The sequence below is a fragment of the Phoca vitulina genome, unplaced genomic scaffold (genome assembly GCF_004348235.1).
Source record: "Phoca vitulina isolate PV1807 unplaced genomic scaffold, GSC_HSeal_1.0 scaffold10, whole genome shotgun sequence".
NCBI lineage: Eukaryota > Metazoa > Chordata > Mammalia > Carnivora > Phocidae > Phoca > Phoca vitulina.
In genome coordinates this window covers 46,533,491-46,555,767 of record NW_022589713.1, presented here as the reverse complement: position 1 = coordinate 46,555,767, position 22,277 = coordinate 46,533,491, and the positions used below count along the sequence as shown (strand labels likewise).

The window sequence follows — 22,277 nt, the reverse complement described above, 5'->3', positions numbered from 1 at the left end:
CTGTGCTTGGCACATTGTGGGAGCTATTTTATTATAATTCCTTCAGGTCCTCACTTTCTCCAAAGTTCTTTCCCAACAAGAGCTTCTAGTTGTATTTTTTTAAACGAAGAATTGTTCTGATATCCTTTAGCTGAAAGGGAGAGGTGTCCGCAGTGTTCTTTAGTGATACTCAAAATGACGGGTTTGTGAACCGCTTATTCCTGGTACGTAACAGATTACGGAGTCAGCTTCAGAACGTAAATCTCGGCACCGCTTCCTTCGCGGAGCAAGTCCTGTGCTGAAAAAAATATTGGCTCAACTAAACAGCCCACAGGACATCGTGAAGGAGTTGATTTTCACTTTGTTCCAAGTTCCTTATTTTCTCACTGGCAGGTAACCAGCATTTGGATTGTAGACCACCCTTTGAAAAGCAGCCAGCAGAACATCGTTTCTCAAAGCACGTCTGGCTTTTCTCTTTCTCATCCAGGGAAGAATCGGGGCATGCCGTGCGGAAAGACCTGCCGGGAAGACCGGGATGATGAGTGGATGGGGGTGAGCCTGGCTCGGCAGCCCAAGGCTGATGGCCTCGTGCTGGTAAGGCCTCCTGGGGGTGCTGTGACGGGAGGGTGGTGCTCTGAGGACGAATGACCTTGTGATCCTGTAGGCAGGCTGGATGGCACGGTGACAGGGGAATGGCCTTGAGGTTGCCTGCTCTGGACTACTGCTTGGACCAATGACTGATCTTTTTATTTTCTTTATCTGGTCAGATGTTTAATGTCTGTTCCAGGATGTAGAGATACGGTTGTTTTAACATGACAAAACATGTATGAGGAGTGCTTCGGAAATCTTGTTCCTTACATAAGCATTTTTGTGAGTGGGTGTTTTTTGAGGTATACTGTGCATGAAATGCACAGAATTTAAGATTATAGTTTGGCTTTTGGCCATGGTGCACTCCTGTGTAATTCCCCCACCCCCACTGAGTCATAGAATATTTCTGTCATCCCCAAAAAGTTCTCTTTGTTCCTTTCTAGTCAGTTTGTCCCACCCCGAGGCAACCACTGTTATGACTTGTACTACTGAGGATTACTTTTTATATTTCTAGAACTTCATATAAATGGAAATCTACCGTGTGTGCTCTTTTGTGTAGGGCTTCTTTCACTCAAAATACTTTTGAGATTAACCCGTGTTGTGTGTATCAGTAGTATATTCCTATTTATTCCTACATAGTATTATATATTAGGAAATCCAGGTTATTTTTCATGCTTTATAGTTGACCTTTGAACAACACGGGTGGGAACTGCACGGGTCAACTTATAGGTGGATTTTCTGTAAATCTGTTTTCTCTTCCATAGGATTTTCTTAGTTTTTTCTTTTCTCTAGCTTACTGTATTGTAAGACTACAGTGTCTAGTATATATAACATACAAAGTATGTGTTAACTGACTATTTATGTTCTCGATGAGGCTTCAGGTCAACAGACTATTATGTTTTTGGGGAGTCAAAAGTTATATGCAGATTTTCAAGTGCATGAGAGTTTGGTGCCCCTAACCACCACATTGTTCAAGGGTCAACTCTATTTGGCTCCCAAAGTGCATATGAGGTACTCAGGTTCATTAGGTGCTTTGAGGAGGTGCAAAGAAAAGTCTTTACCCTTGAGATTTGTGATATCCTAGGGCCATGCCATCCAGTGAGATAGCTGCCAGCCACATGGAGTCAGTACATTTTACATTTATCTAAATTAAAATTTTAGTTTTTCAATCATACTAGCCCCATTGCAAGTGATTGGTAGCGGCACATGGCTCCTGGCTACTGTGTTGGACAGCACACAGAGAAAACATTTCCATCACTCCAGAAGGTTTTATTGGAGGCAACAAAAAAGGAATTTGTAACTGCCTCAGAACTTTTGTCTACTTTTTTCTCTGTCTTTTCCTCTTTCCTATTACGGTAGAACTCTAAAGTACTTACCCAGCCTGACGCAAACAGCTTGGTGGGGTTTTCATATCCACACTCCTGCATCCCTGTTGCCGATACCAGAATGTTCCCTCGTGCGCCTCTCCACTGAGATAACCAGCATTCTGACTTCATGGGCCTTTTCTTTTCATTGGCTTTTCTTGGAAGCTCTATGAAGATTTTTCTTATTAAAGCATAAGATCGAGGAGGGAAAATATTACCAGCTGCTGCTCATTGAAGGCTTCCTTTGGGCCCACATGCTGTAAAGTTGAGGGTTTTACATATTTATATTTTCTCCCCGGGGAAACAGGTTTTCCGTATGGATCTAGGCCAAATGTCTCCTTCCCCTCTTTGAGGAGCCCACTTTTGTGTTAAGTTCTCCATGGCAGAGGCTGTTCTTGTGAATTCGGCCTGCCTTCTCACCACAAATGTAGCATCTGCCCCTTGCCGGGCCCCCTGGGGAGGGAGGAAGCAGCTGGATGCTGTCACCCGTGTGGAGGGGCCTCCCTGTGAAACCATTGTAGATCCACTGTTTGTCTCCATGTCCAGCGCTTTAATCACTGTTGCGGGCTTCCTGGACCATCTCCAAGCCTCGACATTCCTCCAGACATAGTGGCCCGACCCTGACCAGACAGCGTGGCCCCAGGGGGCCTGGGATGCTGGTCTGCCATCCTCTGGAAAGGAGGGAAGGAGCTGATCCTTCTCCAAATCAGGGTGGCCTGAGGTCGAAATTCAGAGCAGAGGAGGTGGTGGTCTGCACAACCCACGATGCCCGAGAGCCAGAGGTTGCTCCTGTGAAAACATTTCCTCTCCCCGCAGATGGATAACCTCTGTGTGGCCAAGAACTTGTTTCCAGAGGGTTCTGTGTCACTGCAAATCAGTCTGAGAAGGAGGCCATCTCTGGGGACATGAAAGCAGTGAGGATCACGGGACGAGTTAGCAAAGGAAGCCAAGAAGGCAGAGCTGGTGCTTAGTGGAGATGGTGCTATGATATGATAATCTGCTGTGATAATCCTGCTCTAATTCATCACACGCAGAGCTATTGTTCTCTTGTTTCACACAATTACTGCTTCATCCATTCAATGAGCCACCCCATGGGTGCTGGAGAAGGAGGGACATCCGTCCACATCCGTTTTCCTCATGGCCTTTTTTTTTTTTTTAAACTGTGGTGGCTCAGTCGTTAAGCGTCTGCCTTCGGCTCAGGTCATGATCCCAGGGTCTTGGGATCGAGCCCCAAGTCGGGCTCTCTGCTCAGCGGGAAGCCTGCTTCCCCCTCTGCCACTCCCCCTGCTTGTGTTCCCTCTCTCGGTGTCTCTCTCTGTCAAATAAACAAATAAAATCTTAAAAAAAAAAAATAAACTGTGGTCAAAGACAATATAAAACTTACTGTCTTAACCATTTTAAAAAAAAGATTTTATTTATCTGAGAGCCGAGCCACCCAGGCGCCCCATCTTAACCATTTTTAAATGTGCAGTATAGTAGCATTACCTGTGTGCACTTTGTTGGGCTGCAGATCTCTGAACTTTTTCATCTTGTAAAACAAACTGTATGCATTGAACATTTGCCCCTTTCCCGCTGCTCCCAGCCTCTGACCACCACCATTCCTCTGTTTCTAAGAGTTTGACTATATTAGATAACTCACATAAATGGAATCATGCAGTATTTATCTTGTGACTGGCTTATATCACTTGGCATAATGTCCTCAAGGTTCATCCATATTGTAGCATATGACAGTATTTCCTTCTTTCTTTTAAATTTAAATTTAAATTTTTTTTTTTAGAGAGAGCATGCACACATGCAGGGCAAGAGGAGGGGGAGAGGGAGAGGGAGAGAGGGAATCCTAAGCAGGCTTCTTGCCCAGGATGGAGCCTGATGTGGGCTTGATCCCATGACCCTGAGATCATGACCTGAGCTGAAATGAACAGTTAGACGCTCAACCGACTGAGCCACCCAGGCACCCCTATTTCCTTCTTTTTTAGGGCTGAAAACTATTCTACTGTTTGTATATACACATTTTGTTTATCCAGTCATGGATATTTGGGTTGCTTCTACCTCTTGGCTGTTGTGAATAATGCTGCTATGAACATGGGTGTGCAAATAGCTCTTCAAGATCCTGTTTTCAATTATTTTGTATATATATCCAGAAGTAGGATTGCTGAACTATTTTTAATTTTTTGAGGAACTGCCACACTGTTTTCCCACAGTGGCTGCACCATTTTACATTCCCACCAACAGTGCACAAGAGAAGGGTTCCAGTTTCTCCTCATCATTGCCAACACATTTCCTTTCCTTTACTAGTGGCCATCCTAGTGGGTGCAAGATGGTATTTTGAATTTCTCTAATGATATTTGAATTTCCCTAATGATTAGTGATACTGAGCATCTTTTCATGTGCTTGATGGCCATTTGTATACCTTCTTTGGAGAAATGTCTGTTCGACTCTTTTGCCCATTTTTAAATTGGATTTTTTTGTTGTTGTTGAGTTGTCCTTGTAGCTTTTTGCTCATGTGCCATCTTGCTAGGAAAGGCTTGCCCTAAGTCTTCTCTGTTCCCAGCCCCCTCTATCCTCCCTGGTTTAGACTCAGCTTCCTCCTTGAAGCCTGTCATTTGGTAACGGTGCTTGCTGGAATAAGCTTAGCATCTTTTGGGTCATTAGGAACTGAGCATTATGTTGTTACCTTTGTATGTATTACTTATCCTGTGCGTGTGTCTCCTTTTTTATGGAAGCTGCTTGGGGAGAGGCCACATCATTTACCCTTTTCACTGTCAGTGCTTGGAGACAATCTCTCTAAGGAGGGGTGTCTAAAGGTGTGTTTGAGTAATATGAGGGCTGAGTGTCACTGTTAAAACAATTAGGAAGCAAATCAGTTGCCACCCCTTCTTGGTGGCTGAGTGAGTGGTGGATAGAAGCGTGAGGCTAAATGCTGTAAAATGGCCTGAGAGATGATAGGTGACAGCAAGGTACAGGGAGTGGTAACATCATCCATGTTTACATTTTGGAGGCCTTTTATTCACTTGCTTTTTCTTTAATGTGTCAAGTCCACCTGTCAAGGCTTTTTGTGAGGCAAGTATTTATTTGAAAATTAGACACAGGAAGGCAGGTGTTATTCAAACACCTCTGAGGGCTCAGGAGGCACCTGGGGTGTGAGCATGGGACCTGTATCTCCAAGGAACATACTGTTGGCTTCCAGGGTGGGTTTGCAGTGGAGGGAGGTGGGTGGGCTCTTTGAAAATGGCATCTGGTGCTGATTCAAACTAAAGAACAGATGGAGAATTTGAAAGCTGTGACAGGGCTTCAAGTGTCTCATTGACCAATGACGTTTTCTCAGCCCTGAACCCAGCACCCAGTTCTGGTGGGCTGACTTTGGCTTCGTAGCTGCTAGTCTTGGCTTACAGGCGTTGCGGTACCTTCCACTTTCACCCCAGCAAACAAATGATACCAGGTGCAAACACAGCATCGGCATTAGGGGCAAGCCTCTCGCCTCTCCACGTTGTCCTCTGGCACACCCAGCGTGCAGATGACAGTTTAAGAAATAGAGAAAAAGAATTAATTTCTTACCAACCCACCCGGCATGGGCATGGACTCTTATTGGATTTGGGAGGGCACCTAAAAATGTTCAAGTCTGATGTTTCTGCTTTTCAGTCATCTCCAAGGCTCAGACGACAAATAATGGAAGCATTTAGATTATTTCTGGTGGCAGCGGTGTTCTCAGCCCTATGCCGCGTCCTTTCCAAATGCCAGGGCAGTCCCTGTCTATTTCACCCCTTTTCATCTGTCCGCTGTTTTCAAAGCTGCAGGGTCCATTTCTGCATTTACTTCTGTTGCTGTGTTTCCTGGTTGTTGTTGTTGTTGTTGTTTAGAGAACTTTTAATGAGCTATAACACATGCAAGAAAGTACATAAATAATTTGTGCTCACTTTGATGAATTGTCATTTGGTTAACATTCTCAAAACGGACTTTCCCAATACCCCAGAAGCCCCTTCCCTGTGCCTCCCAGGCCACTCCGTCCTCCCTTGGAGCAGGGGGTGGGGAGGGGGTGTTCCTTGCTGGGTGGGGGAGAGCTGTGGCATCATGGCCCTGACCCCCTCCACCCACTGTTCTTGGTGGCCCAAGGCCTGGCCCTGGCTGTGCAGGGTGGACCCGAGGTGTGGTAATAGCTCTGGCCATCTGTGTAAGAGGGTGGGGTGGGGACCTACGTGCCTTTGTGGCTGAGCCATTGGGAGAGGCCCAAGATCCCCTCCCCCTCCCCCCGCCCCACACACACCGCCCGCCCCGGGAAGGACGTGCTGTTTCCATACAACAAAAAAGACCTTTGAAATAAAAATTGCTCATTTTCTCCTTTTTATTTTTTGGAAGTAAAAAAAAGAAAAATTCCTATAACTGGAAAGATGTCAGATTCTAAGATTTGGGGGTGATGGTAGACCCTCCTCCCCTTATTTGGAATTATTTGGAATCTGAGTTTGACTGGTCTTGCTGTTTTTAGAGAATGCTCTTCTTTTCCTGTTCTTCCCTGCTCTGCCCCCCTTCCTCCCTCACAGCAGAACTCATTTAGAGAGATTGATGGGGTTAGTAATCCTTTGGAGACAGTCCCTAGGAATTTTTTTTTAATGTAGGAGTCAGATTGACATGCGTGTGTATATATAATGATAATCGGGGCTAAACAGTCTTTTCTTTCTATAATTTATATTCAGAAATACTCTTCGTTGTTTTCCTACATGCATACTGCCTTTGACACTTTGATCTCTGACCTCACAGAATGCCTTAATTTTAGTTTAGTTTACTTTGAAAAACAATATTTGGATTTTCTAGGAATTCTTCAAGATCACTCCTTAAACAGTTTATGGCACTTAAAAAAAAACCAAAAACAAATGAGACAATAAACTAGACATTAAATGCAGAATGTCCTTCCTTAGAAGAGTCAGCATGCCCCATGATAAACATCCGCCTCTTTTTATGGTCTCTCCAGCCCAGAAATACAATAAAATGCAGTAAGCCCTTGAAACCAAGGGCTTTGCTGAGTCTATAAGCTAAAATAGAAGTCATTTGCCAGCCAACTGGATGGCTTGCAAGCCATCGGAATTGAGTCAGAGCTAAAAATTTAAAAAATCAACTACTTAGTAGAGTGGAGTGATTATATGCTTTGTGACGGATTTGTACAGCTCCTTGAGAAGCATGCTGTGAGCACAAGACAGTGTTAAGTGGGGAGGAAGGAAGGTTTGCGATTTAAGGAATAATAAGAGATTTGTTTTATGTAGTTTAATGTCCTAGGGCAAGAGCCAGTGAGTGTGTGGGCAAATTCACCTTTCCAGTAGTTTTGCCCTTGGGCAGAGAGTGGCCTTGTCAGGGGTCCTGGGGGTGGTTGCTTTGAAGGAATGAAGAGCAGAGAGGCTGGCAGGGCGTGACTTTCACCAGAGGATGATCTGAGGGCCCCAAAGAGGCCCCTGTCTCCCTCGGTGCCCTGGGTATTTCACTGGGCCCCAGAGTGGTTATTGCAGGGGTATTAGGACCTGTGGGTAAGGCTGGGAGCCCAACAGCCACCGGGGCTATCTCAGGCGGTGGGTTTGATGGCTTCTCAGGCAGGAATTAGAAGTTTTGTTTGTTTGTTTAAAGATTTTATTTATTTATTTGAGAGAGAGAGAGAGAATGGGGTGGGGGGAGCAGAGGGAGAAGCAGACTCCCTGCTCAGCAGGGAGGCGGATGCGGGGCTCCATCCCAGGACCCTGGGATCATGACCTGAGCTGAAGGCAGACGCTTAACTGACTGAGCCACCCAGGCGCCCCAAGGAATTAGAAGTTTTAAATGGAAAATGGAAAAGAAAAAAAAGAAAAAGAAAAAAAGGAAATGGAAAATGTTTTCTAGTGAGATGAGGAGGGCCCTGAAATGGTGGGTTCCAGTCCGGTTTGTAGCACTCGCTAGCTCTGAGCCCACTTGGGGTTCCCATGTGGAAAACAGGAATTTCGGACTCCTGTGCCCACCCTCCAGGGCTGCAGAAGTCAAATGTGGGCCATATAAATGCTGAACATTGTGGCCTGTTGTGCATTTGACGTAGAGAAACCAAGATGTTAAAAATTCTGATTATTTTAAAATGTGGTATTTTAAGGAAATACATTTGTAGGCTAGAGTGAAGTGACCCAGTAGTGGAAGTGAGTGGCGCATGCGCACGAGAACCGGGCAAGTCCCCGGAGTGAATAGGAAGCCGACGTGAGTGGCGCATGCGCACGAGAACCGGGCAAGGCCCCGGAGTGAACAGGAAGCCGACGTGAGTGGCGCATGCGCATGAGAACCGGGCACGCCCTCGGAATGAGCCGGTCGGACCCCGACCAAGCTTGTGGATATTCGGACTTGTGCGGTCACACATGGAGTGCGCAGTTATGTCCGAGTGTGATGCTGGGGGTGTTCTTTGGTGGGTGGGGAAGGATGTACCCAGCCCACGTTCCTGCCGCTGGCTGCCATTGCAGGGTCTGTTGGACCCCAGTGCTGAGAGGCTGTCAGAGAGCTGACTAAGGGGTCTGTCTGTCCCTAATGGCCTCATCTCACATATGCCAAGCTATAGCCCACCTCAGAGCCCTCCCAGCCATTCCCTCAATTTCTCAGGCCTCTGCTCAGATGGCACCTCCTCAGAGTAGCCGTCTCTGACCTGCCTGTGGAAACCAGCCACTTTCTGGCATGAGGGAGCTTTGGGGTGAAATGGAAATGTTCTGTATCTTGCTTAGGGTCTGTCTACATGAGTGTACACCTTTGCCAAAGCTCATTGAATGGTATACTTGAGATTTGTGCATTTTGCTGTTTGTAAATCTACTTTGGAAAGAAGAACCATCAACATCTACTTGTAGTTAATGATGTGCATGCTGAAATCTTTCTGTAGGCAAAAATAGTCAAACACGGGCAGTGGTTCAACCTGCTACTTTGCCCTGAACCAGCTCAAAACAGGAGCTCCCCAAAGTGTGCCCTGCTGTCCAGCAGCCTCATGAGGGCTGGAGTCTGTCTCCCCCACCAGACTGACCCAGGGCTCTGACTGTTCATTGCTGTATCTTCAGGGCCTAGCACAGAGCCTGGCACACAGGAGGTGCTCAGTAAATACTTGCTGGGTGCCTAAGTGAACAGATGCACCTGTGAGGCATGCATAGCATACCCATCCTGGCCTGAGGGCCTCAAGGTGGCTGTTGGGGGTTGTCTTACCTTCAGCTGGTTCCCTTTTCCTGCCTTTCCTGCTCTCCCCCACTCTGGTGGTTCCCCAGGGCCTATCAGCTCTACCCCCAGCATGCACCCTGAGGCCAGCCCCTCCTCTCCTCTCCACTGCCCGCGTCCTGGGCCAGGCCAGCGTCCATTCTCACCTGGACGTTCACTTCCACTCTTGCCCACCTGCGGTCTCCACACAGTGGCTATATTGTCTTTCTAAACTGTAGAGCAGATCGTGCCACTCACCTGTATGAGACTCTGTCAGCTTCCCCTGCACGTCCACCAAAGTAATAGTCCCCAAGGTCTACAAGACCCCCGTGGGCTGACCCTGTCCCCTCTCTGACTTCTTTCTTCCCACCACAGTCCAGACCAGCCCGCCGACGACCTTCCTTTCCCTTGAACCTCCAAGCCTTTCTCACGTGCTTTCTCAGCACCTGATGACCGCACCCTCGTGCTCAGCATGGCTGGCGCTCTCTCCCTGACCTCTGTCCTTCCCACCCCCAGAGTCTCTGTCCCATAACCCCGGGTCTTTCCTTCCCAGGGCTTAGCACTAGGTACAACCCTTATTAGTCTGTGTGTTTGTTTGCTGTTTCTTCCTAGTAGCCTCCCAGGGGCTTGTTCTTGTTTGTATAGGTTGCTGATACCCCAAACAGTACCTGGTGCCAAGCTGTGGCTGGGCAGGAGGGAGGACGGCTTTCTGGCCCCTCTGCCCCTCTCCTCCCCCGGAACCACTTGGCATTGCCAGGGCTCTGCTTTGGGACCTCCTGGCGCTGACGTTCCTGCTCTGACCCCCTCTCTGTCCTTTAGGCCTGTGCCCACCGCTGGAAGAACATCTACTATGAAACAGACCATATCCTGCCCCATGGCTTCTGTTACATCATCCCGTCCAATCTCCAGGCCAAAGGCAGGACGCTGATCCCTTGCTATGAAGGTGAGCACTGCTGATTCCCCACCCACACCCCCACCCCACCCCACCCCTGCCACAGTGCCCTGAACAACTCCCATCATCTCTGTTTCCCTCAACTTTCCAAACTCTAACTGGAGGGCAGCACTGGGTCCTCAGTGCGTCTCTTGGCACCCACGGCCCTGCCCAGGGAATGGGGGTGAGCAGGGGGCCATGGTTCCAGGCCCCACCCAGCCCCAGCCCTGCCCATCTCTGCCCCAGAGCTCACAGTGCTTACCTAGCTATATGAAGTCTCAGACCAAAATTCACCAAGCCTCAGCCAAGTGATCAGGCAGAACTTGGTTTTCTGGCACTGCCACATGCTGGGCAGCCTTGGGAGACCTACTTTCTCTCTTTGGACCTCGATGTCCTCGCCTGAAAATTCAGAGATTGGCTCAGATGGTCTCCATGGTCCCAGCTCCCAGATGGTCCTACAGCTCCTGTGGACAAATGTCCTGAGGCAGCAGGAAGAGGAAACCCAGGAGTCAGTCATTCCATAACGTCCCCAGGCTGACTTTCCTTCCCATCTGGTCCCCATACTCTCATAACAGTTTGAAGACCTCTTTGCCAAGGGGCACTTGGGATCTTGGAAGGAAATGTATTTTCTCAGGCTCCCTGCTTAAAACATCCAAACGCCATTGAGCTGATCATCATTATTTTTTTAAGTTAAAAAAAAATCTTTGTTGAGCTGATCATTATTTAGCTCAGTTGAACTTGAGATTTAAGGATTCAGGAAATGCTCTCCTTTTCATCGGTTTTACAGTTTGTACACTCCGGTGTTCTTTGCCTAATTCCGAGGGAGCTAGCTCTTGTTCCCTCTCTAAGTGCTGTGCTATTTATATTTTAATTCTCCCTCTAATTTACTTGCTCGGACCGAAGTCTCCACTAGCCTGTGTCCACGTTTCCTCTGGGCCTCCCTGGGGTTTCTTAGGCTTCCAATTTTGCGGCCACCAAAGATGGTTCTGAGAAATGCTGTCTGGACACATGCATTTTTCTGCCTCCTGGAGGACCCTCCAGGGCCCTGAAGGGGACCCTGGTGTCCCAAGCAGGTGTTCTGTGCAGTGGCCCCATGGAAGAACTGGCAGGTTCTCCGCAGGAGGCACGAACCCTGTCCTTCCATGAGGGCGAGCCTTGTTCTTTTCCTCTGTGTCAGCATTGAACTCTGGCCCTGTTTATCTCTGTATTGCCCCAGTCAGAAGAAAAACTCCATCTGAAAAATGGATATAATGTAGTTGACAGAGAGGGACAGATAGTAGAAATACATCAATAAGGGGTCAAGGCTGTGTTCTGACTGCCCCAGCTTATTCCTCACTGCCCCCCAACCCCCAAGAAGAAAAGGGGAAGCTCCTGGAGCAACTCCTCAGGTAGCTTGTTGGCCTGGGGAGAGGTGAGGGAATCGATGGGGGTGCTGGAGTCAGTGATTGTTGAATCCAGACTAGTTATGCAATAGGACCAGGATGTTGGTTTTCCCAGAAGACGTGTTGTGAAATAAGGACATGTTGCTGTCCCCGGTGATTCCTCTGTATCCCACCGTAAGCATCAGAACGCAAAAGGTAAGACCTCGGAAGAGGTTGCTAGAGCTTTGTAGCCACCGTGGCTCACGCTTGCACATGATGTGTCGTTAAGTGGCTGTGAGCTCAGCACTGGACCAGTGTTGGTTTGGGGACTTTATGCCTTCTCTCATTTAATCTTCACAACTCCCTTCACTTGGGTTTGAATATGGGTAGTTTTCTGGAGGTCATTCCAGAAGACCCCAGTGGGGGTGTGGGAAGCAAGAAGAGGAGGGAAGGCAGCCCATAAGTGATGCTACCTACAAGTTACCATCATGGGCAGCTGGGGCCCAGTCTTTGGGGAGCTCTGGGGCCAGCAGAGAACACACCTTGGGATTATCCACCTGAGGCGTGTAGGGGCTGGAGTCTTTCCACCATTCTGTCCTGCCGTGTGTGGGGGCAGGGAAGGCCCCCCGGCAGGGAGATGTAGGTGCTGGCTGCCAGGCTGCATCCTGGAAACGGTGAGGGCGGCGGGGTCTGGGTGGGGCCCCTGATGCTTGGCAGGAAGGTGGAAGCCTGCATGAGCCAAGGAGGAGCCACGGCAGGGCCCGGTGACCTGTCGGTTCAGGGTTGCTCCACATGTCCCTCATTCACAAGCGTGTGAGAGCTCTGAGCTGAGGCCTTAGGAGGTGTGGTGTGTTTCTTCCCCCTTTGGGTGCTTGGGACCCTCACCATGGAATGTGCCCCCTGTGACTCACTGATCCCAGAAGAGCTATGTGTGGAACAGACCTGAACCGAACCTGCAGCCGAGCCCAACTAGATCAGCCAAAGCCCAGCTGATCTGTGGGAGTCGGAGTGGGACAGGAACGCTTGTCATTTGTCACAGACATTTCATGGTCGTTATGCAGTAATAGCTGATGTGGGGCTCATCGCGTGATCCCAGATTCCTCACACAGTGGTGGATGGACAATCAACCCAGGCTGCCAGGATTGCTCTTTGACTGTACCTTGACTTAATGGTGGCCAAATGGAGCCAGCAAAGAAATTAGCAAAATGGTCGTACCCCTGCCCAGTCTTCCTTCTCCATGGGCACACACACACTTCTGTGTGCTAACTCATTCATGGGGCTGGGGAGTGTTGGGGTATAAGAGCAGCCCCTAGAAGAATGGGGCACTGAGGAGAATGCTTCTGTGGTTTTTGTTCCTGTAGGAGGCAAGGGGTGGTAAACGCTCAGATTTCTCTAGAAGACTGAGTTGGCAGGATGTTGTCCCAGTTAGAGGACCCTTGCCTGTGCTCTGTTGGCTTTGGGGATGTCCCCCTCCCAGTTTTGTGGGCTACTTTGGGTCTTAAAGCAACTATATTTTTCTCTTAATGTGGAAAAACTCAATGACTCAAGCTCTCTGTTCCAAGTGAGGGATCACATTACAGCTAAGTACAGTACAACAGAAGTATTTCAGAATTTGACAAGACATTTTGGATATCATCTTGACGAGCCTATCTTTACTGAGGTCTAGAGATGTGGTGTGGCTTGCTCAAGGCCAAGTTTTTCTTTCCATTCTGTTATTCATGTGTCATGCAATGGAGAGGCAAAGTAGCATGGTGGCTAAAGAGCACAGGCTCTGGACCTAGACTGCCGGAGTTCAAGTCCTGGCTTTGCCCTTGTGAATGTGCCTAAGCTACCTCAGGGTTCTGTGAAGAGGACGAAGTGAGGTAAAACTTGTCCGTTCTCAGAGTAGTGCCCAACGTGTGTGTGCGTGTGTGTGTGTGTGTGTGTGTGTGTACGCTAAGCCTATATATGCTGATATTCCATATTTTGTGCATACTATATGCTAGGCAAATGTGTTAATCACTGTGGGGTGACTAATTTGTCTGCTAGGAATAGAGTCCACATAATCTTAAGTGCCTCATAGATAAAACCCAAGTGACACAGCCCCAGCTGTCGAGAAGTTCCCCATCTACAGGGGAAAACAGAGGAAACATGATGTTTCCCAAGTGGGAGAGCTGTGTGGGGAGAGAAGTTCATGCCAGTGTGTCCCGCAGGGCACCTCTCCCCAAAGGCCCAAGCTGCATCCAAGCTCTAAGTGGCATTAAGACGGCTTATTTCATGTAAACCTGGAGAAATGGATGCCCGCTTAGAGTCTGCTGCTGACGGGGGCTCCTGGAAGAGAAGAATGATGGGAATCCACTGTTGGTCATGGCAGTGGGTGCTGGGAGGGGAGGAAGGGGCCCTGCCTCTTCTGAGTGTGCCTGCTGTGGAATAGCTGAAGGACCACTGAGGAACATGGGGGCTTGGTGGGGGGGGCCGCTCTTCCGTGCTTCTGTCTCTATGGCCTCAGGCCTGTGGCTGGGCCTCCATTGCATTACCTCTGATGGTTCTCATTGGGTGGCTCCTGAGAAAATTCAGAAGTGCTCAGAAAGACCACACATTGTTCTCTCATTGTGGCCTTATTTTGGGTCTCCCGGAGGGGCACCTGTGCTTTTTTCAGAACGTTGCCAGGTTGGTTTAATAGATAAAAGCCTCGAAGTCTGTGGGCCCGTGTCTAGACTGTGTCGAACTTTTGAATTCTTAAAACATCGGTCTTTGGCACAAAGACATTTTTCTCATGACTTTTCAGGTGCTTCCTGTTTCTGGTTGGGTGGGAAATGCTATCAGAATATCCTGTTTGGAACCAGGAAATGTAGAGGGAATGGGAAACAAAAATGAATTTCGGACACAAAGTAAAATAAACCAGTGGAGCATACCATTATTAAGTCAGCCGTTTAGTTTGTGTGGGATATGAGAGCAGCATCATTACTACCATATGTTGTTTGGTTTTATCCGAGTGTGTGAGAAAATGAGAAGTTCAGCGGGACGACGTGGGGGAAACTGTAAACTGAAGAGCGAACACTCTGAGACCTGTTACTATTAACCAACTTGTACTTTAGGGCTCCCCGAAGTTAAGTCAGTGCATTGTTAATATCAGGCACAGAGATTTCTTTCATCCTTTGCCCTTGAGCCCGCCGAAACAAGAAGCCAGAGCTTGGCAGGAGTGGGGCTGTAAACAAGTCATCTTTTTTTTTTTTAAGATTTATTTATTTTAGAGAGTGCACATGTGAGCGGGGCGAGTGGCAGAGGGAGAGAATCTTCAAGCAGACTCCCCGCAGAGCATGGAACCCCACTGGGGGCTCGATCTCACAACCCATGAGATCACGACCTGAGCCGAAACCAAGAGTTGGACGCTCAACCGACTGAGCCACCCAGGAGCCCCCAAGTTATCTTTTTATTGTGACAAAAAAGCCTCACTAATCTGGAAAAATTGGGGAGGCTTTTTTTTTTTTTTTAGCTCTGCTACATTAACAAAAAGTGTTCCAGGTGAAACACAGATAAAGAAGCACAATTAGAGGACCATTGTATGTTAGACCCTGGCTTTTCAGAATCTGGCTTTACTGCTCACTTGTTCCCGTGGTTGAACCCATGGCTCCTACTTTGTCTGGGTGACTTTGGGTAAACCATCTGAGCCTCAGTGCTCTCATCTGTAAAATGGGGAGATTAACCTACTGAAGAGGTATTTGCTCAGTGTGAACACTCGATAAGTACGAATTTTTTAGTTAACTTAAGTATCCTTAAGCCTTCAGAGAAGGTTTCTAGCAAATCCTGCTTTAATGAATAGATAATGGAGGGTAGAAAGTTGGGTATTACAAAAATGATTTTAAGACTCCATGAAAAAAAAAAGACTCCATGAAAAGATGATAATTTCTTAAGTATCTTTAAAGATCCTATTTGCACAATTTATTTGCCGGTAAGCACTCCTCTCCCCTTTTTGTAGATGATCTAAAGTTTAATTCATGCCGTGTTTAAATGTTCTCAAGTTGGGAATTGTTGGGGTCTGAATTTATCCAATTTCACTGTGCTTTAAAATTGTCCCATTGATTCCAAAGATTTCTGTGCCACTTTTTTTTTTTTTAATCTGGGGGTGACTGGCCTTTTATTCCCAGTTGCTTTTGGCATCTCTCAAGACAGTGCTCATTTCTAGAGAAGGAAGTAGATCACCCATTCACATGTGAAGTTTTCTCTCCCTGTCTAGTGTTGAATGCTGTGGCTCTGCAGGGGATAAAAATCAATCAAGAGCCATTTACAAATGAAAAGGACTTGAGGTTTTGTCTTATTTTGTTGTGTTTTTCTTTTGTTTTGGAGAGAACCATAAAAAGCTAAGTTGATCCATTTAAAAATTCAAGAACAAGCCCCATAAATTTTTTATTAAATAAAGAACTCTACATTTACATAGGATTTTATGGTTTCTAAAGAGCTTTCATAAAAATTATCTCATTTAAGTAAATACAGCAAATTTAGAAACAGATGTAGTTCTGTATTATAGCCAGTTAAGGCGGAGAGGGACCCTGAGGTGGAGAGAGAGGGAGGGAGGGTACCTGGAGGGAAAAGCCAGGGCCAGAGGAGGTGACCAGGTCTCTGGCAGTGGCTCTTGGGGCTCAGGGAACCCCATCGAGCTTTCAGTTTGGTGCCAAGAATTTTTTTTTTAATTTTTTATTGTTATGTTAATCCCCATACTTTACATCATTAGTTTTAGATATAGTGTTCCATGATTCATTGTTTGTGCATAACACCCAGTGCTCTATGCAGAACGTGCCCTCCTCAATACCCATCACCAGGCTAACCCATCCTCCCACCCCCCTCCCCTCTAGAACCCTCAGTTTGTTTCTCAGAGTCCATCGTCTCTCATGGTTCGTGTACCCCTCCGATTTCCCCCCCTTCATTCTTCCCCTCCTGCTATCTTCTTTTTTTTTTTTTTCCTTAACATATATTGCATTATTTGTTTCAGAGGTACAGATCTGAGATTCAACAGTCTTGGTGCCAAGAATTTTTACCATGGGCACAAATATATTCTATACTTCCAACGTGTTTCCATACATTGTGTGGAATTATTGACTGCTTAAGCTATATTGTCTAATATTTTCCTTACGGATGTCTAAATTTTATGAATCTCCTCTTCTAAAATTGCTAATCTGTATGACGGGTGTCTTGGGTTTTTTTTCTTTTCAGAGAAACTGACAGATTCAGATTTACCTACTGGCTGCCAGGGATCATGTTAGGGTACTTAACATATATGATCATACTGAGTAATGACTTCATTTTGGGGGTAAGAATTCTTATCCCCATTGTACAGATGAGAAAACAGTCTTGGGGAGGCTGATGAAGGTCACAGGCTCATTAAGTAGAGAAAGGATTGTTGGCATTGAAGTTCAATAGCAGGTTTCTTTGTACCACCTGTTCTGTTGGGAGGCTGGTTTTCTTTGGGGTTACTGGCATGCTGTGGCCCCTCACTGAGCAAAATCTATTATGTGATAATTTTAGTATGATTTTTTAGGACACTCTACTGGGGACTTCTCGAGCTATGTTGCAATTTTACAGTTGTAGACACAAAATATAGAGTCCCAGCAGGTGCAGGGGGCAGGTGGGGCCCCTCAGCCTGATAACATTTTACTGGGAAGCCCCTCTGCTCTATGTCCTAGATCTTTCCTTACTGTAAGCATTTGGTTTTCACATCTGAACAGTGGTTTGACTGTCCATGTTTCAGTGGTAGTTATTCCATGAGTCTGTTCAGTTTTGGTCATCATGTGAATTTTCCTCAGCTCTGAGCTGGGACTCTCACTGAGATGTGACTGTCCCATGTTCAGGGTCACTTTTTTGGAGGGGTGAAAGATAACATAATGTACAACATCTTGGGCATTTCGGGCTGCTTGTAACAGATACACCACAGACAGAGTAACTTAAACAACAAACATTTATTTCTGACTGTTCTGGAGTCTGGGAAGTCCAAGATCAAGGCCCTGGCCTATTCAATGTCTGGTGAGAGCCCTCTTTTGTGTCCTCATGTGGTGGAGAGCAGAGAGCGGCAAGCTCTCTGAGGCCTCACAGAAGGGGACTAATCCCATTTATGGGGGCTCTACCCTGGTGGCCTCATCTAATGCTAATCACCTCCCAAGGGAGTATGGTTTCAATATACGGATTTTGGGGGGACACCTATGTTTAGTCTGTAACACACAGTAAGTTGAAGTTGCTTGCTTCTGCTTCTAAAGTAGGGAGTTGGCAAAGTTGGTACTAGATTCTGGGTGGAAGGAACTATTTAAAGATTACAAAACAGTAAAAATTTTGAAACATTTTTGTAAAAAATACATAACACAAAATTTACCATTTAAGCCATTTTTCAGTGTGCCATACATACATTCACTATGGTACAGCAACCACCATATCCATCTCTAGAACTTTTCCATCGTCCCAAAATGAAGCTCTGTCCTCCTGAGTTCTCTCCTTCCCCCCATCCTGCCCCCCCCCCCCCCAGCCCTGACAGCTGCCATTCTACTTTGTCTCAATGAGTTTGACTTCTTCAGAGACCTCATGTAAGTGGAATTACGCAGTATTTGTCCTTTTGTGAAGGGCTTATTTCACTTAGCATGATGTCCTCAAGGTTCTTCCATACCATAGCATATGTTAGAATTTCCTTCCTTAAGACTTAATATTCCACTGAATGAATGTATATACCACATTTTGTGTATCCATTCATCCATTGATGGAAAACACTTTTTTTCAAGGAAGAAAATGTTCTCACGGTGAATGTGCTCCATGAAGCAAGATGGTGTGGCGGAAACAGATTGGCAGTCAGGAACCCCACCCTTTAATCCTGCCTCAGGCTCATTTGCTGTGTGGCTGTAGACTACTTGCTCTCTCTGAGCAATAGTGACTTCATCTGTAAAAGAAATGGATGGGATTCGAATTATATAGACATGCTGTAAAGATCTCTTCCCCTCTTAAAGCTTCTCTTACATAATTGTAAGTTGCTAGCTTTATGCAGTTTGCCTTTAATGCCCACCATTGCTTAATTGTCCATTATTTTGATAAAATGTTTTCCCTTCCTCTCTAACCTAGCTATTTAGGTCATTTGCCGTTTTTTTTCTTCCCATTTAGACTGTGGTCCCTCACAACTGTGGGCAGTTTTGTCTTTTTAGTTTTATATGTTGAAATGGCCTGGTTACTAGTAGAGATCTGTCTGCCCAAGTTCATTGTCCTCTAAATTGTTTAATGACCAATTATTTGGTATTCATTCAGAAATTGAGCCAAAACTCAGGAATAATTTGAGACTAGAAAGCTGTTTTTTTCTCTAGTTCATGGCTAAGTTCAGGAGCTATGGAAAAAAACAATTTTAAAATTGATGCATTAAAAAGACTATCTTTGAAAGAGATTAGTAGGAATAATATCTTACACTGTCCATAGATCTTGATCTTTCCATGGGTTGGTTTTATCCCACCAGCATTTCAGGAGGAGTGCAGGAAGTGACCCCACCCAGTTTAATTCTTGAATGAATTAAAATTCATTAGTGTAAGTTCCATGTATTGAGTTGTGGGTTGCGAACATGTGGAAACGAGTATTTTTTCCTCTCTGAATTGCCTTCTGTTTAAACAGGGTTTAGTAAAACCAGCAGCTAAACCAAGGAAAATACTACCATTTTTAGAGTGGAGGAACCATATAACTTAATGAATTGTGTGTGACGCCGGCCAAGTAACTCAAACCCACCCACAGCAGAGAGACCGAGCTTTCCAACCTGTTCCTCCGTGCTCCAGGTGATTTTCAGGTCCCCTTGTTCAACCACATCTTTTGCTTCCGAGATTCAGTTCCCCTGGATTTAGCAGTGTCAGGTTGGTTGCAGGAGGACAGCGGGCTGCTGTCGTGCCAACCCTGATTCCCCTTTGCTGCTTCAAGGTGGAGAAATGTTTTGTTCCCTGGCGGCGAGGGACGGAACCAGCTTGTTGTAGCTCTCTGCCTGGCCACATCCTGGGGCAGGTGGCGACTGGGTGGACGTGCCCAGGAGCCGCCCACAGCAGGGCCCCCAGCCTGTGTGTGCGCAGGAAAAGTGCTTCTGGGAACACCGGAGACTGGAGGAGGTCCCACCCCATCCTTCCAGCCTGCACTGCCTGGACTTCTCAATGGAGGGAGGGATTGTGACCTGGGGGGTTTCTTGAGGACACTGGGATGGGGCAGCTTCCTGTTTCCATACCTACCTCCCTTCTCAGGAAGGAGGAATTCTTCTTGGGTATTCTATCTTGTTCCTCCTGAGGCCCCAAAGGAGATGGGATTGCCCAAAGTAGAATTAGCCAGTCTAGGTTTGGAAAGCCCAGAAACATCAATCCTGTGGGTCCCTGCCGCGCTCCAATCACGACTACGACTATCCTTAGGCCTCTGGGGTTAGTGGTGGCTCTGGGTGGAGAACTCAGGATTCCCGGTACCCAGGACGCAACTCCTTTCCTAGCCAGGCTGGGGGTGGAGGTCAGGGAGCCTGACTGATTGGAAGACAGAAGGCAGGGCTGGCAGAGCAGGGGGCCAAAGGTCCCAAGTAAGCAGGTGGGAGAGTTCGGGTCTCAGCAGCTGGAGGAAGGTACCTGGTCCTCTCACATTTCCGCCTGGGCCTTGAGTCTGTGCACAGAGAAACCTGTGTGTACACCTTCCCTTAGTACACCGGCACTAGCACACACCAGTAACTGGCATAAGGCTGGTGTTGGGGACAGTGAGATCGATGAGTTCATCTTGGTGTTGAATAAACCGTAAACTGTGATGAACAGACACGTTTTGTGATGGGGAGAGGGTATCATTTACATTTCCCTGCAAGATCACCCAGACAGAGAAGCTGAAGAGGAGTTCTGGAAGACCGTGGATGGCTCAGAATAGGAAAGTGTTTAATCCAGTCCCACCAGTTGAGCCTTCCTAGACTAGAGTTGCCACAGCTGCCTCGCCTCCCCCCAAAGTAGGTGTGATGGGATGGGGTAGGGGTAGAAGCATTAGGACTGGAGCCTGTTTCCAAGTTGAAGTGGTTAATCAAGAGTTACAGAAGTTTCTGGGAGGTCAGAGTTATGGGTACTAGTCAGGAGCCCCACATGGTTTGATTCCTTGTTCTAGAGCACTCCAAGAAGGCAGGTGTAGACCCTGGGGTCTCAGAAAGTCAAAGCCAGTGGGATGGTGCCTGTTTTCTGTGTGTCCCTGGCCCTCAGACCCCTGATGAGGTAGTCCCAGCCTGGGGACTCTGGGGCTGGCCTCTAACGGTACGTTGATGCTGGCTGAGGCTGGGATGCTGGTAGTAGGGCTTGACTTTGCAGGACTTTCTCCTGGGGCCAGGAGTGGGGTACTCCTAGCTCCCAGTATGGCTGTGGCCCCTTTAGAAGCCCTGGGTCCTGCTTCTGGCATAGAGCTGGCCAGCACAGTTTGGGGATGAGGTGGAGAAAGACAAGTTTTCATATCTACTATTTTTGGAGTTCCCGTTACAAAGGAGACCATGAGACTGTTTTCTTTAATACATGAAAGATCCCTACGTAATTCTTATTCATGTCATAAATTTATGAGGCTGAACTGGTGTGTCCTGCACTGTAGCTTCGTTCAGCTGGTGGGGTCTGACTTTTCCTTGTTTTATTTGCTGGAGAGTTAGAGTTGGGTATGTAACCCCTCGAGTCAGTGGGGGTGGATATGCTTTTTGCCAGAACTTCCAGATATAATATAACTGTTCGGGTTGGGACATTTTGATCCTTCTTGCCATTATGCTATTTGATGTAGGATTTATTATTAATTTTTATTATTTCTTGCCATCAGACAGTTTGATGCATGATCTCTTTATGACTTTGCACAAGCCCCCCTCCCAGCCTGGGTGCAAGACTTTGCAGAGGATAGGCGAGTCCCATCGTCTGTGGGTTGCTTTCTGGCAGGCCTGTGAGTTCTCCTTGGAATAACAGGACAAGGAGGGAGGAACTGATTTAGCCCTCACAAGGAAGAGGAATAACTCAATTGACATTCCATTGTAATTTAGCAGTCAGTTAATGGCTACTTACTGGAAAATGTTACCAGGCTCTGCGGTGAGTGTTGTTAGAAACTGAATTACTCTGTGTATTTCCCCAGGGCCCTTTTCCCCCTTCTCTCTCACACGCTCTCCGAGCTGCAGGAAGTGGCACTGTGTTGCAATCACAGCTGCATTGTTCCTTCATATTATTTATTTTGTTTCAAAATTAAGTATATTGCCTTTAATGGTACCGGAGATTTGCCGAGAGCCCAGGGGTGACATGGGGGAATCACTGGGTTATTTTGTAGGGTTGCCCAGGCCCACAAGTGCCCAGGGACAGCCATGAGCCCTCGTCTGGCAGTGTAATTAATTTGGGTCATCTGAGCTGAACATCTCTCTTATCTCTCTGTCTTTACCCATGTAATGATTTCACCTGGCTGGTCACTTCCTGGGTTTTGTGTAATCACTCACTCCGTAGAACCTTTGATGGGCCACAGAGGTGAACTAATGTGAATCTTGACTTTTGCCATTTAGTAGCTATGTGATTTTGGGCAATTCACCTAACCTCTCTGAGCCTCGGGACTTATACTACTCACAGATGGCAATATGCACTGCCAGGGATGAGAGATCAGTGGAATGGCATGAGTGGATGTAGCTAACAGGGCCTAGAACATGCTAAACCCTCTTCCTTCCAACTTAAAAATACAACAGCAGCACAGAAAGCCCCTTTGTTGGGTCAGGGTGTTGGGAACTGTGAGGGAATGGTAGAGGAAAAGCACTTGACCATTTTTGTTTCTGTTGACCTGGAGAGATCTTCCCCTTTGATGGAAGATGGAGGTGTCCGCGGGTAGCGTCACCAATCCACCATCAGGGAGAGAGTAACCGTTGAGCACTGGAGCAGGTCTAGCGGGTTTGTTCCTGTAGCC

At 47.0% G+C, this 22,277-nt stretch overlaps 1 protein-coding gene across 2 annotated transcripts in view; it reads left to right on the top strand.

Annotated features, from left to right (window-relative positions):
- Positions 1 to 22,277, top strand: part of ITGA9 (integrin subunit alpha 9) — a 330,110-nt gene that overhangs the window by 17,375 nt on the left and 290,458 nt on the right. For both annotated transcript variants that reach the window (XM_032408998.1, XM_032408999.1), the window contains exons 3-4: positions 467 to 573; positions 9,915 to 10,038. In XM_032408998.1, the coding sequence (XP_032264889.1) occupies positions 467 to 573; positions 9,915 to 10,038 (231 nt within the window). The remainder of the gene's footprint in view (positions 1 to 466; positions 574 to 9,914; positions 10,039 to 22,277) is intronic.